The sequence below is a fragment of the Salmo salar genome, chromosome ssa21 (assembly GCF_905237065.1).
Source record: "Salmo salar chromosome ssa21, Ssal_v3.1, whole genome shotgun sequence".
Lineage (NCBI taxonomy): Eukaryota > Metazoa > Chordata > Actinopteri > Salmoniformes > Salmonidae > Salmo > Salmo salar.
In genome coordinates, this window is record NC_059462.1 from 57,166,176 (window position 1) to 57,185,465 (window position 19,290).

A 19,290-nucleotide genomic window follows, 5' to 3' on the forward strand; every position below is an offset into this window, starting at 1 on the left:
GTTATAGAGAGAGAGAGAGAGAGTTAGTAACAGACCCTGTTATAGAGAGAGAGTTAGTAACAGACCCTGTTATAGAGAGAGAGAGAGTTAGTAACAGACCCTGTTATAGAGAGAGAGAGAGTTAGTAACAGACCCTGTTATAGAGAGAGAGAGAGTTAGTAACAGACCCTGTTATAGAGAGAGAGAGAGTTAGTAACAGACCCTGTTATAGAGAGAGAGAGTTAGTAACAGACCCTGTTATAGAGAGAGAGTTAGTAACAGACCCTGTTATAGAGAGAGAGAGTTAGTAACAGACCCTGTTATAGAGAGAGAGAGAGTTAGTAACAGACCCTGTTATAGAGAGAGAGAGAGTTAGTAACAGACCCTGTTATAGAGAGAGAGAGAGTTAGTAACAGACCCTGTTATAGAGAGAGAGAGTTAGTAACAGACCCTGTTATAGAGAGAGAGTTAGTAACAGACCCTGTTATAGAGAGAGAGATTTAGTAACAGACCCTGTTATAGAGAGAGAGAGAGTTAGTAACAGACCCTGTTATAGAGAGAGAGAGAGTTAGTAACAGACCCTGTTATAGAGAGAGAGAGAGTTAGTAACAGACCCTGTTATAGAGAGAGAGAGAGTTAGTAACAGACCCTGTTATAGAGAGAGAGAGTTAGTAACAGACCCTGTTATAGAGAGAGAGAGTTAGTAACAGACCCTGTTATAGAGAGAGAGAGTTAGTAACAGACCCTGTTATATAGAGAGAGAGAGTTAGTAACAGACCCTGTTATAGAGAGAGAGAGTTAGTAACAGACCCTGTTATAGAGAGAGAGAGTTAGTAACAGACCCTGTTATAGAGAGAGAGAGAGTTAGTAACAGACCCTGTTATAGAGAGAGAGAGAGTTAGTAACAGACCCTGTTATAGAGAGAGAGAGTTAGTAACAGACCCTGTTATAGAGAGAGAGAGAGTTTGTAACAGACCCTGTTATAGAGAGAGAGTTAGTAACAGACCCTGTTATAGAGAGAGAGAGAGTTAGTAACAGACCCTGTTATAGAGAGAGAGAGTTAGTAACAGACCCTGTTATAGAGAGAGAGAGAGTTAGTAACAGACCCTGTTATAGAGAGAGAGAGAGTTTGTAACAGACCCTGTTATAGAGAGAGAGTTAGTAACAGACCCTGTTATAGAGAGAGAGAGAGTTAGTAACAGACCCTGTTATAGAGAGAGAGAGTTAGTAACAGACCCTGTTATAGAGAGAGAGAGTTAGTAACAGACCCTGTTATAGAGAGAGAGAGTTAGTAACAGACCCTGTTATAGAGAGAGAGAGAGTTAGTAACAGACCCTGTTATAGAGAGAGAGAGAGTTTGTAACAGACCCTGTTATAGAGAGAGAGTTAGTAACAGACCCTGTTATAGAGAGAGAGAGAGTTAGTAACAGACCCTGTTATAGAGAGAGAGAGTTAGTAACAGACCCTGTTATAGAGAGAGAGAGTTAGTAACAGACCCTGTTATAGAGAGAGAGAGTTAGTAACAGACCCTGTTATAGAGAGAGAGTTAGTAACAGACCCTGTTATAGAGAGAGAGAGAGAGTTAGTAACAGACCCTGTTATAGAGAGAGAGTTAGTAACAGACCCTGTTATAGAGAGAGAGAGAGTTAGTAACAGACCCTGTTATAGAGAGAGAGAGAGTTAGTAACAGACCCTGTTATAGAGAGAGAGAGTTAGTAACAGACCCTGTTATAGAGAGAGAGAGTTAGTAACAGACCCTGTTATAGAGAGAGAGAGAGTTAGTAACAGACCCTGTTATAGAGAGAGAGAGAGTTAGTAACAGACCCTGTTATAGAGAGAGAGAGAGTTAGTAACAGACCCTGTTATAGAGAGAGAGAGTTAGTAACAGACCCTGTTATAGAGAGAGAGAGAGTTAGTAACAGACCCTGTTATAGAGAGAGAGAGTTAGTAACAGACCCTGTTATAGAGAGAGAGAGAGTTAGTAACAGACCCTGTTATAGAGAGAGAGAGTTAGTAACAGACCCTGTTATAGAGAGAGAGAGTTAGTAACAGACCCTGTTATAGAGAGAGAGAGAGTTAGTAACAGACCCTGTTATAGAGAGAGAGAGAGTTAGTAACAGACCATGTTATAGAGAGAGAGAGAGTTTGTAACAGACCCTGTTATAGAGAGAGAGAGAGTTAGTAACAGACCCTGTTATAGAGAGAGAGAGAGTTAGTAACAGACCCTGTTATAGAGAGAGAGAGAGTTAGTAACAGACCCTGTTATAGAGAGAGAGAGTTAGTAACAGACCCTGTTATAGAGAGAGAGAGTTAGTAACAGACCCTGTTATAGAGAGAGAGAGAGTTAGTAACAGACCCTGTTATAGAGAGAGAGAGAGTTAGTAACAGACCCTGTTATAGAGAGAGAGAGAGAGTAACAGACCCTGTTATAGAGAGAGAGAGAGTTAGTAACAGACCCTGTTATAGAGAGAGAGAGAGTTAGTAACAGACCCTGTTATAGAGAGAGAGAGTTAGTAACAGACCCTGTTATAGAGAGAGAGAGAGTTAGTAACAGACTCTGTTACATTTTTACATTTTACATTTTAGTCATTTAGCAGACGCTCTTATCCAGAGCGACTTACAGAGAGAGAGTTAGTAACAGACCCTGTTATAGAGAGAGAGAGAGTTAGTAACAGACCCTGTTATAGAGAGAGAGAGAGTTAGTAACAGACCCTGTTATAGAGAGAGAGAGAGTTAGTAACAGACCCTGTTATAGAGAGAGAGAGAGTTAGTAACAGACCCTGTTATAGAGAGAGAGAGAGTTAGTAACAGACCCTGTTATAGAGAGAGAGTTAGTAACAGACTCTGTTATAGAGAGAGAGTTAGTAACAGACCCTGTTATAGAGAGAGAGAGAGTTAGTAACAGACCCTGTTATAGAGCGAGGAAGGTTAGTTATGGGTAATGTTCCCTGTTATAGATAGAGGAAGGTGAGTTATGGGTAATGTTCCCTGTTATAGATAGAGGAAGGTTAGTTAGTAATGTTCCCTGTTATAGAGAGAGGAAGGTTAGTTAGTAATGTTCCCTGTTATAGATAGAGGAAGGTTAGTTAGTAATGTTCCCTGTTATAGAGAGAGGAAGGTTAGTTATGGGTAATGTTCCCTGTTATAGAGCGAGGAAGGTTAGTTAGTAATGTTCCCTGTTATAGAGAGAGGAAGGTTAGTTAGTAATGTTCCCTGTTATAGATAGAGGAAGGTTAGTTAGTAATGTTCCCTGTTATAGAGAGAGGAAGGTTAGTTAGTAATGTTCCCTGTTATAGATAGAGGAAGGTTAGTTAGTAATGTTCCCTGTTATAGAGAGAGGAAGGTTAGTTAGTAATGTTCCCTGTTATAGAGAGAGGAAGGTGAGTTATGGGTAATGTTCCCTGTTATAGATAGAGGAAGGTGAGTTATGGGTAATGTTCCCTGTTATAGATAGAGGAAGGTTAGTTAGTAATGTTCCCTGTTATAGAGAGAGGAAGGTGAGTTATGGGTAATGTTCCCTGTTATAGATAGAGGAAGGTTAGTTAGTAATGTTCCCTGTTATAGAGAGAGGAAGGTTAGTTAGTAATGTTCCCTGTTATAGAGAGAGGAAGGTTAGTTAGTAACAGACCCTGTTATAGAGAGAGGAAGGTTAGTTAGTAATGTTCCCTGTTATAGAGAGAGGAAGGTTAGTTATGGGTAATGTTCCCTGTTATAGAGAGAGGAAGGTTAGTTAGTAATGTTCCCTGTTATAGAGAGAGGAAGGTTAGTTAGTAATGTTCCCTGTTATAGAGAGAGGAAGGTTAGTTATGGGTAATGTTCCCTGTTATAGAGAGAGGAAGGTTAGTTAGTAATGTTCCCTGTTATAGATAGAGGAAGGTGAGTTATGGGTAATGTTCCCTGTTATAGAGAGAGGAAGGTTAGTTAGTAATGTTCCCTGTTATAGAGAGAGGAAGGTTAGTTAGTAATGTTCCCTGTTATAGAGAGAGGAAGGTTAGTTATGGGTAATGTTCCCTGTTATAGAGAGAGGAAGGTTAGTTAGTAATGTTCCCTGTTATAGAGAGAGGAAGGTGAGTTATGGGTAATGTTCCCTGTTATAGATAGAGGAAGGTGAGTTATGGGTAATGTTCCCTGTTATAGATAGAGGAAGGTGAGTTATGGGTAATGTTCCCTGTTATAGATAGAGGAAGGTGAGTTATGGATAATGTTCCCTGTTATAGATAGAGGAAGGTGAGTTAGTAATGTTCCCTGTTATAGAGAGAGGAAGGTTAGTTATGGGTAATGTTCCCTGTTATAGAGAGAGGAAGGTTAGTTAGTAATGTTCCCTGTTATAGAGAGAGGAAGGTTAGTTAGTAATGTTCCCTGTTATAGAGAGAGGAAGGTTAGTTATGGGTAATGTTCCCTGTTATAGAGAGAGGAAGGTTAGTTAGTAATGTTCCCTGTTATAGAGAGAGGAAGGTTAGTTAGTAATGTTCCCTGTTATAGATAGAGGAAGGTTAGTTAGTAATGTTCCCTGTTATAGAGAGAGGAAGGTTAGTTAGTAATGTTCCCTGTTATAGAGAGAGGAAGGTTAGTTAGTAATGTTCCCTGTTATAGATAGAGGAAGGTTAGTTAGTAATGTTCCCTGTTATAGAGAGAGGAAGGTGAGTTATGGATAATGTTCCCTGTTATAGAGAGAGGAAGATGAGTTATGGATAATGTTCCCTGTTATAGATAGAGGAAGGTTAGTTAGTAATGTTCCCTGTTATAGAGAGAGGAAGGTTAGTTAGTAATGTTCCCTGTTATAGATAGAGGAAGGTGAGTTATGGGTAATGTTCCCTGTTATAGAGAGAGGAAGGTTAGTTAGTAATGTTCCCTGTTATAGATAGAGGAAGGTGAGTTATGGGTAATGTTCCCTGTTATAGAGAGAGGAAGGTTAGTTAGTAATGTTCCCTGTTATAGATAGAGGAAGGTGAGTTATGGGTAATGTTCCCTGTTATAGAGAGAGGAAGGTTAGTTAGTAATGTTCCCTGTTATAGATAGAGGAAGGTGAGTTATGGGTAATGTTCCCTGTTATAGAGAGAGGAAGGTGAGTTAGTAATGTTCCCTGTTATAGATAGAGGAAGGTGAGTTATGGGTAATGTTCCCTGTTATAGAGAGAGGAAGGTGAGTTAGTAATGTTCCCTGTTATAGATAGAGGAAGGTGAGTTAGGTAATGTTCCCTGTTATAGAGAGAGGAAGGTTAGTTATGGGTAATGTTCCCTGTTATAGAGAGAGGAAGGTTAGTTAGTAATGTTCCCTGTTATAGAGAGAGGAAGGTGAGTTATGGGTAATGTTCCCTGTTATAGAGAGAGGAAGGTTAGTTAGTAATGTTCCCTGTTATAGATAGAGGAAGGTTAGTTAGTAATGTTCCCTGTTATAGAGAGAGGAAGGTGAGTTATGGGTAATGTTCCCTGTTATAGAGAGAGGAAGGTGAGTTATGGGTAATGTTCCCTGTTATAGATAGAGGAAGGTGAGTTATGGGTAATGTTCCCTGTTATAGATAGAGGAAGGTGAGTTAGTAATGTTCCCTGTTATAGAGAGAGGAAGGTTAGTTAGTAATGTTCCCTGTTATAGAGAGAGGAAGGTTAGTTATGGGTAATGTTCCCTGTTATAGATAGAGGAAGGTGAGTTATGGGTAATGTTCCCTGTTATAGATAGAGGAAGGTGAGTTATGGGTAATGTTCCCTGTTATAGAGAGAGGAAGGTGAGTTATGGGTAATGTTCCCTGTTATAGAGAGAGGAAGGTGAGTTATGGGTAATGTTCCCTGTTATAGAGAGAGGAAGGTGAGTTAGTAATGTTCCCTGTTATAGAGAGAGGAAGGTGAGTTATGGGTAATGTTCCCTGTTATAGAGAGAGGAAGGTGAGTTAGTAATGTTCCCTGTTATAGAGAGAGGAAGGGACCAGACTTAAAGCATGCAGGAGGACAAAGAGAGAAAACTCACAGAGAACAGCCCCTTCCACCGTCTCCTGCTGCCGATGTAGAACCTGGAATGGGCGGTGCAGAGATCACTGGGGAAAGGCTTCTCATAGACCCTGGGGGGGGAGAACAAAAACCCTCATTTTAAACAAGGGTGTCGTAGTGTGTGTGTGTGTGTGTGTGTGTGTGTGTGTGTGTGACTCACAGCTCCAGGGCAGTACCGCAGTCCACTCTGAGTGTAGCATAGCAGCCGGTGACGGCCACCACCACGGTGTGCCAGTGGTTGTCCGCCAGCCGCACCTCCTTGAACGTGATCCGTTTCCTGCCTGTCGGGCCCTGGAACAGGAAGTGGAGCCTCTCCTGAGAGACAAGCAGACCAATCAGCAGCCGGTCTGACTCCTCCTCCACCAACGAGAAGATGTACTCGTTCCTCTGGAGGACAGGAGACAGGACAGGGACAGTATGAAGGAGAGACACTAACGACAAGTACACCCAGGACACACTGAGAGAGACACTGACCAACAATATAGTAGAACTATAATAGAACTATATTAGAACTATAATACTCAGTGTATATTAGAACTATATTAGAACTATATTAGAACTATAGTAGAACTATAATAGAACTATATTAGAACCATATTAGAACTATAATAGAACTATATTAGAACTATAATAGAACTATATTAGAACTATAATAGAACTATATTAGAACCATATTAGAACTATAATAGAACTGTATTAGAACTATAATAGAACTATATTAGAACTATATTAGAACTATAATAGAACTATATTAGAACTATATTAGAACTATATTAGAACTATAATAGAACTATAATAGAACTATATTAGAACTATAATACTCAGTGTATATTAGAACTATATTAGAACTATATTAGAACTATAGTAGAACTATATTAGAACTATATTAGAACTATATTAGAACTATAATAGAACTATATTAGAACTATATTAGAACTATATTAGAACTATAATAGAACTATATTAGAACTATAATAGAACTATATTAGAACTATAATAGAACTATAATAGAACTATAATAGAACTATAATAGAACTATATTACAACTATATTAGAACTATAATAGAACTATAATAGAACTATAATAGAACTATAATAGAACTATATTACAACTATATTAGAACTATAATACTCAGTGTATATTATAACTATATTAGAACTATAATAGAACTATATTAGAACTATAATACAACTATATTAGAACTATATTAGAACTATATTAGAACTATATTACAACTATATTAGAACTATATTAGAACTATAATACTCAGAGTGTATATTATAACTATATTAGAACTATAATACTCAGTGTATATTAGAACTATATTAGAACTATATTAGAACTATATTAGAACTATTAGAACTATATTAGAACTATATTAGAACTATATTAGAACTATATTAGAACTATAATAGAACTATTAGAACTATAATACTCAGAGTGTATATTATAACTATATTAGAACTATAATACTCAGTGTATATTAGAACTATAATAGAACTATATTAGAACTATATTACAACTATATTAGAACTATAATACTCAGAGTGTATATTATAACTATATTAGAACTATATTAGAACTATAATACTCAGTGTATATTAGAACTATATTAGAACTATATTAGAACTATATTAGAACTATAATACTCAGAGTGTATATTATAACTATATTAGAACTATATTAGAACTATATTAGAACTATAATAGAACTATAATATAACTATATTAGAACTATATTAGAACTATTAGAACTATATTACAACTATATTAGAACTATAATATGCAGAGTGTATATTATAACTATATTAGAACTATTAGAGCTATATTAGAACTATAATACTCAGTGTATATTAGAACTATATTAGGACTATATTAGAACTATATTAGAACTATAATAGAACTATAATAGAACTATATTAGAACTATATTAGAACTATATTAGAACTATATTAGAACTGTATTAGAACTGTATTAGAACTATATTAGAACTATATTAGAACTGTATTAGAACTGTATTAGAACTATATTAGAACTATATTAGAACTATATTAGAACTATATTAGAACTATATTAGAACTATATTAGAACTATATTAGAACTATAATAGAACTATATTAGAACTATATTAGAACTATATTAGAACTATATTAGGACTATAATACTCAGAGTGTATATTAGAACTATATTAGCACTGCTTTCTGTCGTCGTGGTTTCTGTCGTCATGTTGTCTTCCTCTTCCTCACCTTGTTGGCAAGGCGTGGGATTTTGAGCGTGACCACGAAGGAGAACTCAGAAGGGAAGTTGTCACAGTTGGTGAAAAGCTGCGAGGCGGGGAAGCTGAGGGCCCCCTGAGAGCCGGCTAGCTGCAGGCCCCGGGCCCCCCTGGACTGGACCATGTGCACTTCAGGCAGGGGGGGCTCCCCGTCAGGTGGTAAGACCCGCGACAGGAAGTCCAGAGGTAACAGATCTACAGGTCAGAGGGAGGGAGGGACGGAGGGAGGGAGGGAGGGAGGGAGGGAGGGAGGGAGGGAGGGAGGGAGGGAGGGAGGGAGGGAGGGAGGGAGGGAGGATACAGGTTAGATATAGATTGTATCAGTGTTGTATCAACCCATAAAGAGATGGGATAGACAGGGGCAAATCAGAGAATCTATGAAGATAAGTTACAAACACAAACACTCATATCAGCGATAAGGAAGAGAGGCAAACTTTGGTTTTAAATAAGTGTGCTGAAGTGACCGCAATTATATAGCCCAGAGTATTGTCCATGTGGACAGGAGCCAGGGTTGAAGTTCTGTTTTACCTCAGTGAGCCAAAGGAGGAATCATTAGAGAGAGAGAGAGAGAGAGAGAGAGAGCAACAGAGAGAGAGAAATAGAGAGAGAAACAAAGAGAGAAATAGAGAGAGAGAGAAAGAGAGAAACAGACAGAGAGAAAGAGAGAGAGAGAGAGAGAGAAACCGAGAGAGAGAACTAGAGAGAGAAAGAGAGAGAGAGAGAAACCGAGAGAGAGAACTAGAGAGAGAAAGAGAGAGAGAGAGAAAGAGAGAGAGAGAACTAGAGAGAGAAAGAGAGCGAGAGAGAGAAACCGAGAGAGAGAACTAGAGAAAGAAAGAGAGAGAGAGAGAGAAACCGAGAGAGAGAACTAGAGAAAGAAAGAGAGTGAGAGAGAGAGAGTACACAATGGATCAGATTTCAAAGAGAAACAAACTCAACACAACAGATATTTTTGAGAAGCCAGACAACCCTGTCAAAATACTTCAGCTCTTATTATCAGCACAACAACCTCCCCGTGCTGTCCTGAATACCTACACAGTATATATAACACATAAAAAGATCCACGTTCTGCTTTCATCCGAGGCTCATACATATGCTCATGAACGAGTAATAAAGCATTGAGTGTTAACGTGAATTCTAGGTAAAAGTAATTGGCAAAGACAGAGGACATCGGTGACAGACCTCACTGTGAGTTCCACATGTCAACAGGAGTTCCTCCAAATAATGTGCAGGTAATGGCTCATTCAGACTGTTTACCAGCTAGAGGAGAATCTCACTGTCTCATTACCAGCTAGAGGAGTATCTTATTGTCTCATTACCAGCTAGAGGAGTATCTCACTGTCTCATTACCACCTAGAGGAGTATCTTATTGTCTCATTACCAGCTAGAGGAGTATCTTACTGTCTCATTACCAGCTAGAGGAGAATCTTACTGTCTCATTACCAGCTAGAGGAGAATCTTACTGTCTCATTACCAGCTAGAGGAGAATCTCACTGTCTCATTACCAGCTAGAGGAGTATCTCACTGTCTCATTACCAGCTAGAGGAGTATCTTACTGTCTCATTACCAGCTAGAGGAGTATCTTACTGTCTCATTACCAGCTAGAGGAGTATCTTACTGTCTCATTACCAGCTAGAGGAGTATCTTACTGTCTCATTACCAGCTAGAGGAGTATCTTACTGTCTCATTACCAGCTAGAGGAGTATCTTACTGTCTCATTACCAGCTAGAGGAGTATCTCACTGTCTCATTACCAGCTAGAGGAGTATCTTACTGTCTCATTACCAGCTAGAGGAGTATCTTACTGTCTCATTACCAGCTAGAGGAGAATCTTACTGTCTCATTACCAGCTAGAGGAGAATCTCACTGTCTCATTACCAGCTAGAGGAGAATCTTATCCTCTCATTACCAGCTAGAGGAGAATCTTATCCTCTCATTACCAGCTAGAGGATAATCTTACTGTCTCATTACCAGCTAGAGGAGTATCTCACTGTCTCATTACCAGCTAGAGGAGAATCTCACTGTCTCATTACCAGCTAGAGGAGAATCTTACTGTCTCATTACCAGCTAGAGGAGAATCTCACTGTCTCATTACCAGCTAGAGGAGTATCTTACTGTCTCATTACCAGCTAGAGGAGTATCTTACTGTCTCATTACCAGCTAGAGGAGTATCTTACTGTCTCATTACCAGCTAGAGGAGTATCTCACTGTCTCATTACCAGCTAGAGGAGTATCTTACTGTCTCATTACCAGCTAGAGGAGTATCTTACTGTCTCATTACCAGCTAGAGGAGTATCTTACTGTCTCATTACCAGCTAGAGGAGTATCTTACTGTCTCATTACCAGCTAGAGGAGAATCTTACTGTCTCATTACCAGCTAGAGGAGTATCTTACTGTCTCATTACCAGCTAGAGGAGAATCTTACTGTCTCATTACCAGCTAGAGGATAATCTTACTGTCTCATTACCAGCTAGAGGAGAATCTCACTGTCTCATTACCAGCTAGAGGAGAATCTTATCCTCTCATTACCAGCTAGAGGAGAATCTTACTGTCTCATTACCAGCTAGAGGAGAATCTTATCCTCTCATTACCAGCTAGAGGATAATCTTACTGTCTCATTACCAGCTAGAGGAGTATCTTACTGTCTCATTACCAGCTAGAGGAGTATCTTACTGTCTCATTACCAGCTAGAAGAGTATCTCACTGTCTCATTACCAGCTAGAGGAGTATCTTACTGTCTCATTACCAGCTAGAGGAGTATCTTACTGTCTCATTACCAGCTAGAGGAGTATCTTACTGTCTCATTACCAGCTAGAGGAGTATCTTACTGTCTCATTACCAGCTAGAGGAGAATCTTACTGTCTCATTACCAGCTAGAGGAGTATCTTACTGTCTCATTACCAGCTAGAGGAGAATCTTACTGTCTCATTACCAGCTAGAGGATAATCTTACTGTCTCATTACCAGCTAGAGGAGAATCTCACTGTCTCATTACCAGCTAGAGGAGAATCTTATCCTCTCATTACCAGCTAGAGGAGAATCTTACTGTCTCATTACCAGCTAGAGGAGAATCTTATCCTCTCATTACCAGCTAGAGGATAATCTTACTGTCTCATTACCAGCTAGAAGAGTATCTCACTGTCTCATTACCAGCTAGAGGAGTATCTTACTGTCTCATTACCAGCTAGAGGAGTATCTTACTGTCTCATTACCAGCTAGAGGAGTATCTTACTGTCTCATTACCAGCTAGAGGAGAATCTTATTGTCTCATTACCAGCTAGAGGAGTATCTTACTGTCTCATTACCAGCTAGAGGAGAATCTTATTGTCTCATTACTAGCTAGAGGAGTATCTTACTGTCTCATTACCAGCTAGAGGAGAATCTTACTGTCTAGAGGAGTATCTTACTGTCTAGAGGAGTATCTTACTGTCTCATTACCAGCTAGAGGAGTATCTTACTGTCTAGAGGAGTATCTTACTGTCTAGAGGAGTATCTTACAGACCACAACAGTGGTCTGCAGAACGGTATCTCGGGAACGCACAACTCGTCGGTCCTTGTCACGGATTGGCTATAGCATCAGACGACCACACCGGGTTTCAGTCCTATCACGTCCAAAAACAAGAAGAAGAGGCTCCAGTGGCCATCACCAGTTGAGGAGCGGAAAAACATCGCATGGTCCGACGAACCCCGGTTCTTGTTGCGTCATGCTGATGGCAGATAGTCAAGATTTGGCTCAGTTGGTAGAGCATGGTGGTGTGCAACGCCAGGGTTGTGGGTTCGATTCCCATGGGGGGGGGGACCAGTACAAAAAAATAATAATAATAATAAAAAAAAATGCATAAAATGAAATGTATGCATTCACTACTGTAAGTCGCTCTGGATAAGAGCGTCTGCTAAATGACTAAAATGTAAAAATGTAAATGTAAGATTTGGCGTCACTAGAATGATGTCAGCTGGTTTGGCTTCACCGCCCCGTTGGAAATGTGTTCTGTAAATCCATCCATTCCCTTGTTTATGGATAGAATTTTCAATTACTGCATGTCACCTGGTTTCTACGGTAACAGGCTGGTGTCTACGGTAACAGGCTGGTGTCTACGGTAACAGGCTGGTTTCTACGGTAACAGGCTGGTGTCTACGGTAACAGGCTGGTTTCTACGGTAACAGGCTGGTGTCTACGGTAACAGGCTGGTTTCTACGGTAACAGGCTGGTGTCTACGGTAACAGGCTGGTTTCTACGGTAACAGGCTGGTGTCTACGGTAACAGGCTGGTGTCTACGGTAACAGGCTGGTGTCTACGGTAACAGGCCGGTTTCTACGGTAACAGGCTGGTGGTGTAATGGTGTGGGGAATGTTTTCCGGGCACACGTTCGGTCCCTTGATATCAATTGAGGAACGTTTGAACGCCGCACCTTGTAAAATCCACGCACCGAATAAACTTGCCACTGAGTGTATGTGTCTATGACATGAGCAAAGCGTAGTATACACATTTTAACAGAAAATGTTTAAACTAAGGTAAATCTTCGAATCGATATCATTGTTATTGTAAGTTACCGGTGCCCAATGTCAAAGTAACAACCAGAAGGAAGGATAGGATGGTTACCTCACCGTTTATATGGACGATAGATAGCAGCACTTGGCTGACAATCTAATCAGAGCCACGTTATCTCAGAGGAAGCTTTATGGGAGGAGGAGGAGGAGGAGGGGAATCATAGCCTGATTATGTAGAGCATCAAACAACTACGCAGCACCCTGTCCACCATAACCCAGACACACTATATAGCCTTGTCTATGCTGAGTTATCTTACAAACCCTAAAGCTGTGGTCTGTGGGCCTACTGACTGAGGAAATCCTGGTGATAAAGAAACGCTTCTGTTTTCCTGTCATGATCTTCATACAAACCGGAATATCTACCAGTAGCATTGTAACATCAGTAGCCAACCGTCATTAAATCAACTCTTATCTTAAGTGATACAGATCTATCTCAACTTGCCTTTAAAAAAGGGGTCATTTTATAATGCTAGAGATGTAGTGGAGTGTCTGTTTCAGAAGATCGAGAATCCTCCTCAGATAATAATAATCACTCAGCTATGGGTTTATTATCATTAGGGACCAGTGGGTAGAAACCTTACAGAGGTTTATTATCATTAGGGACCAGTGGGTAGAAACCTTACAGAGGTTTATTATCATTAGGGACCAGTGGGTAGAAACCTTACAGAGGTTTATTATCATTAGGGACCAGTGGGTAGAAACCTTACAGAGGTTTATTATCATGAAGGACCAGTGGGTAGAAACCTTACAGAGGTTTATTATCATTAGGGACCAGTGGGTAGAAACCTTACAGAGGTTTATTATCATGAAAACCAGTGGGTAGAAACCTTACAGAGGTTTATTATCATTAGGGACCAGTGGGTAGAAACCTTACAGAGGTTTATTATCATTAGGGACCAGTGGGTAGAAACCTTACAGAGGTTTATTATCATTAGGGACCAGTGGGTAGAAACCTTACAGAGGTTTATTATCATTAGGGACCAGTGGGTAGAAACCTTACAGAGGTTTATTATCATTGAAGGACCAGTGGGTAGAAACCTTACAGAGGTTTATTATCATTAGGGACCAGTGGGTAGAAACCTTACAGAGGTTTATTATCATGAAAGACCAGTGGGTAGAAACCTTACAGAGGTTTATTATCATTAGGGACCAGTGGGTAGAAACCTTACAGAGGTTTATTATCATTAGAAACCAGTGGGTAGAAACCTTACAGAGGTTTATTATCATTAGGGACCAGTGGGTAGAAACCTTACAGAGGTTTATTATCATTAGAAACCAGTGGGTAGAAACCTTACAGAGGTTTATTATCATTAGGGACCAGTGGGTAGAAACCTTACAGAGGTTTATTATCATTAGGGACCAGTGGGTAGAAACCTTACAGAGGTTTATTATCATTAGGGACCAGTGGGTAGAAACCTTACAGAGGTTTATTATCATTAGGGACCAGTGGGTAGAAACCTTACAGAGGTTTATTATCATTAGGGACCAGTGGGTAGAAACCTTACAGAGGTTTATTATCATGAAAGACCAGTGGGTAGAAACCTTACAGAGGTTTATTATCATTAGGGACCAGTGGGTAGAAACCTTACAGAGGTTTATTATCATTAGAAACCAGTGGGTAGAAACCTTACAGAGGTTTATTATCATTAGAAACCAGTGGGTAGAAACCTTACAGAGGTTTATTATCATTAGGGACCAGTGGGTAGAAACCTTACAGAGGTTTATTATCATGAAAGACCAGTGGGTAGAAACCTTACAGAGGTTTATTATCATTAGGGACCAGTGGGTAGAAACCTTACAGAGGTTTATTATCATTAGGGACCAGTGGGTAGAAACCTTACAGAGGTTTATTATCATTAGGGACCAGTGGGTAGAAACCTTACAGAGGTTTATTATCATTAGGGACCAGTGGGTAGAAACCTTACAGAGGTTTATTATCATGAAAGACCAGTGGGTAGAAACCTTACAGAGGTTTATTATCATTAGGGACCAGTGGGTAGAAACCTTACAGAGGTTTATTATCATTAGGGACCAGTGGGTAGAAACCTTACAGAGGTTTATTATCATTAGGGACCAGTGGGTAGAAACCTTACAGAGGTTTATTATCATTAGAAACCAGTGGGTAGAAACCTTACAGAGGTTTATTATCATGAAAGACCAGTGGGTAGAAACCTTACAGAGGTTTATTATCATTAGGGACCAGTGGGTAGAAACCTTACAGAGGTTTATTATCATGAAGGACCAGTGGGTAGAAACCTTACAGAGGTTTATTATCATTAGAGACCAGTGGGTAGAAACCTTACAGAGGTTTATTATCATTAGGGACCAGTGGGTAGAAACCTTACAGAGGTTTATTATCATTAGGGACCAGTGGGTAGAAACCTTACAGAGGTTTATTATCATTAGGGACCAGTGGGTAGAAACCTTACAGAGGTTTATTATCATTAGAAACCAGTGGGTAGAAACCTTACAGAGGTTTATTATCATTAGGGACCAGTGGGTAGAAACCTTAGACTCTTTACAGGAGAAGTGCACGTTAAGACTTGTTGAAGCCCAATTTTACCTCATTCGTCTCTCAATTAGCAGCTACAGTACGAGAGCTTAGAGAAGACTAGCATGGTGGTTCTACTCTTCTGACAGAATCGCCGTGCGTGAAACATTAAGCTACTCTTGCTATTTATAAGTGTGTTTTAAAAAAAAATAAAAAAATGCACTAACTTCTATATTTTAGATATTTGTTGCATATAATGATCTCATAATTCTTCTTCTTCTTCTTATCATTATTATTCAGCATATTATTTATACCTTTTAGTGAGTATATGTGTAGTGATTGTACTGACGTACCTGTGCATGGTCTCCATCCTCCAGCAGCCTGTCCCCCAGCCGTCCCAAAGCAGAGGAGACACATACAGACCAGCAGCAGCAGTTCAGACATCAGGGCTCCTTCTTTCTTTCTGCCCTGTCACAGGGGGCCTGGATGATCCTGATCCAAACGAACCCTCATGTCCCCCCAGGTCCCTTAGTCCAGGACTCCCTTATAGCAGCTTCCTATCACCCCCAAGGTCCCAGGTCCAAGTCTTCCTTATAGCAGCTTCCTATCACCCCCAAGGTCCCAGGTCCAAGTCTTCCTTATAGCAGCTTCCTATCACCCCCAGGGTCCCAGGTCCAAGTCTTCCTTAGAGCAGCTTCCTATTACCCCCCCAGGGTCCCAGGTCCAAGTCTTCCTTAGAGCAGCTTCCTAACCCCCAGGGTCACAGGTCCAAGTCTTCCTTAGAGCAGCTTCCTATCACCCCAGGGTCCCAGGTCCAAGTCTTCCTTAGGGCAGCTTCCTATCACTCCCCCAGGGTCCCAGGTCCAAGTCTTCCTTAGGGCAGCTTCCTATTACCCCCCCAAGGTCCCAGGTCCAAGTCTTCCTTAGAGCAGCTTCCTATCACACCCCCAGGGTCCCAGGTCCAAGGAAGTCTCCCCGGCTTATAGCAGCTTCCTCAGCCTCCTTGTCCTCAACAGTAGCAGCAGTCCACCCCAGCAGTACCAGAGAAGAAACCAAACTTCATGGAAGAAAGAAATACCATATCCTCTCTTGACAGGCGGTATCTAGTAGTGTCCTGTAATAGCTCCTTCAGGTTGTAGTACCAATGGTACCAGTCCATTCAAGTCCTTACATTTACAGTACCAAGTTGATCGAAATGATCCAGTTGAATTTGATTTTTTTTTTTTTTTTATTTTTTTAATGTTATGTCATAACAAAATCATAATCTAATAAAATGTCATTTCAAAATGAGAAAACTCGTTTTTCAGGAAATAATAGCCATCCCTGAGCCTTCTGGGTAAAATATTCCAGGCATTTTAAAATGTCTATAGTTAGTCAATAATGAAGGGGAAATGGTGTCACGAAACAGTCCTCTCCTCTCTGTTCTATCCTCTGTGTCCTGTCAGAGTGCATGACAGAGACAGACTTCACCTGGGAGTGTTGTGGAGAGGAGAGGAGAGAGGTGTCGTCCCTCTACAGGCATTTAAATGAGAATACAGTCAGCTGCTGGGAGGAGCTGCAGCTGGAGAGGGAGGGAGGGAGGGAGGGAGGGAGGGAGGGAGGGAGGGAGGGAGGGAGGGAGGGAGGGAGGGAGGGAGGGGGAGGGAGAGAGAGAGAGAGACAGAGAGAAGAGAGAGACACAGAGAGAGAGAGAGAGAGAGAGAGAGACAGAGAGAGAGAGAGAGAGAGAGACACAGAGAGAGAGAGAGAGAGAGAGAGAGACAGAGAGAGACAGAGAGACAGAGAGAGACAGAGAGAGACAGAGAGACAGAGAGAGACAGAGAGAGAGAGAGAGAGAGAGAGAGAGAGAGAGAGAGAGAGAGAGAGAGAGAGAGACAGAGAGAGACACAGAGAGAGAGAGAGAGACACAGAGAGAGAGAGAGAGAGAGAGAGAGAGAGAGAGACAGAGAGAGAGAGAGAGAGAGAGAGAGAGAGAGAGAGAGAGAGAGAGAGACACAGAGAGACACAGAGAGAGAGAGACACAGAGAGAGAGAGAGAGAGAGAGAGACGGAGAGAGAGACAGAGAGAGAGAGACAGAGAGAGAGAGAGAGAGACAGAGAGAGAGAGACAGAGAGAGAGAGAGAGATTGTTGGGGAGGGAGGTTGAGTTTCAGAGGGAACCATCTCTCTCTGTCTGTCTCTGTCTGTCTCTGTCTGTCTCTCTCTCTCTGTGTCTCTGTCTCTCTCACTCTGTGTCTCTGTCTCTGTCTCTGTCTCTCTCTCTCTCTCTCTCTCTCTCTCTCTCTCTCTCTCTCTCTCTCTCTCTCTCAGGTGTGCAGCTAAGTCGGGAGGAGAGGAATTCCCCAGCAGAGAGGGGGCTGTGAAAGGTGGGTTGAGTGGTGTTGTACTGGTTGTTCGTCCTCTCAGAGGACTGTCCTCACTGTGAACCCTCCACTCATCTGAAGGGACATCTTTTTAAACACACACGCCAACACACACACACACACACACACACACACACACACATACGCACACACACACACACATACGCACACACACCACCCTCAGGCTCAACCCACTCTAACTCACCATAGTCTTAAAGTGTTTTATAACTCACGTTAAAATACATTTGTCATAGCTACTCAGATACTGTCCAAATATAACTAGATAACCCAGCATGAACCTATCTGTGTATCTACCTACCTGACTGTCTGTGAGGCCACAGAGAGAGAAACGAGGAGCGATTCTCACATAGAGTTATCAGAGAGAGTTTTAATCTGCATCAGGAGAGTGGAACTTCTGATACTTTCATCTCTCTGATAATCTGACACCTGCCGGAAACGCTGACATGTTCACCTGCGTTACTGAACACTACTGTCTCTCACACACACACACACACACACACACGAGATGCCACTCTTTTTATTTTTTTATAATGCAATAAGTTTAGTTAATAAGATTTCAGCCTTCAACTTTGTTGTCAGACACCACTGTTTTATGTGACTTCAGTCAATGAGTTTTAGTTATAATTGTAAAATGTGATTGCATGAGGATTAACCTTCACAGTCAGGTTGGCTAATTGATCCGAGGCTGTCGTTCAATCGTTCAATCATCCCATGAAAAGGGTACCTAGGTTCCCCTCTATAACTACTTACACATTACAAAACTAAAGCTGCATAATTAAAGCACTAAATGTATCATAGGCAGTATACAGAAGGTAATTACCTCTTTATCTATAGTATCTATAGTGGGCCTCCAACGCCTTTAAAGAGATGAACCTAACAGACTGGTGGAGTCCCGTCCTTCTGGCCAGATGAACAGTGAGATTGGGGGGGCAGCGTAGAGCCTAGTGGTTAGAGAGTTGGGCCAGTAACCGAAAGGTTGCTAGATCGAATCCCTGAGCTGACAAGGTAAAAATCTGTCGTTCTGCCCCTGAACAAGGCAGTTAACCTCACTTCTATGCTCGTTTTGATCCAAACAACACTGAGACATGCATGACAGCATCAGCTGTTCAGGACGACTGTGTGATCACGCTCTCCGTAGCCGACGTGAGTAAGACCTTTAAACAGGTCAACATACTGAAGGCTGCGGGGCCAGACGGATTAGCAGGACGTGTGCTCCGGGCATGTGCTGAACATTTGGCAGGTGACTTCACTGACATTTTCAACATGTCCCTGATTGAGTCTGTAATACCAACATGTTTCAAGCAGACCACCATAGTCTCTGTGCCCAAGAACACGAAGGCAACCTGCCTAAATGACTACAGACCTGTAGCACTCACGTCCGTTGCCATGAAGTGCTTTGAAAGGCTGGTAATAGATCACATCAACACCATTGTTGGATGCCAGCTACGCCCTCCGACGAACCATCAAACAGGCAAAGCGTCAGTACAGGACCAAGATCAAATCCTACAACACCGGTTCTGACCCTCGTCGGATGTGGCAGGGCTTGCAAACTACTACAGACTACAAGGGGAAGCACAGCCGAGAGCTGCACAGTGGCACGAGCCTACCAGACGAGCTAAATGCCTTCTATGCTCA

The 19,290-nt window shown here is 41.2% G+C and overlaps 1 protein-coding gene across 1 annotated transcript in view; it reads right to left on the reverse strand.

Annotated features, from left to right (window-relative positions):
• The window catches only part of tspearb (thrombospondin-type laminin G domain and EAR repeats b), a 47,686-nt gene extending 30,960 nt beyond the window's left edge, over positions 1–16,726 (reverse strand). The window contains exons 1-4 of the mRNA XM_045704930.1: positions 15,626–16,726; positions 8,207–8,430; positions 6,121–6,347; positions 5,941–6,031 (exon numbers count right to left, since the gene is read on the reverse strand). Of these exons, the coding sequence (XP_045560886.1) occupies positions 5,941–6,031; positions 6,121–6,347; positions 8,207–8,430; positions 15,626–15,716 (633 nt within the window). The 5' untranslated portion in view covers positions 15,717–16,726. The remainder of the gene's footprint in view (positions 1–5,940; positions 6,032–6,120; positions 6,348–8,206; positions 8,431–15,625) is intronic.
• Between the last annotated feature and the right edge of the window lie 2,564 nt (positions 16,727–19,290).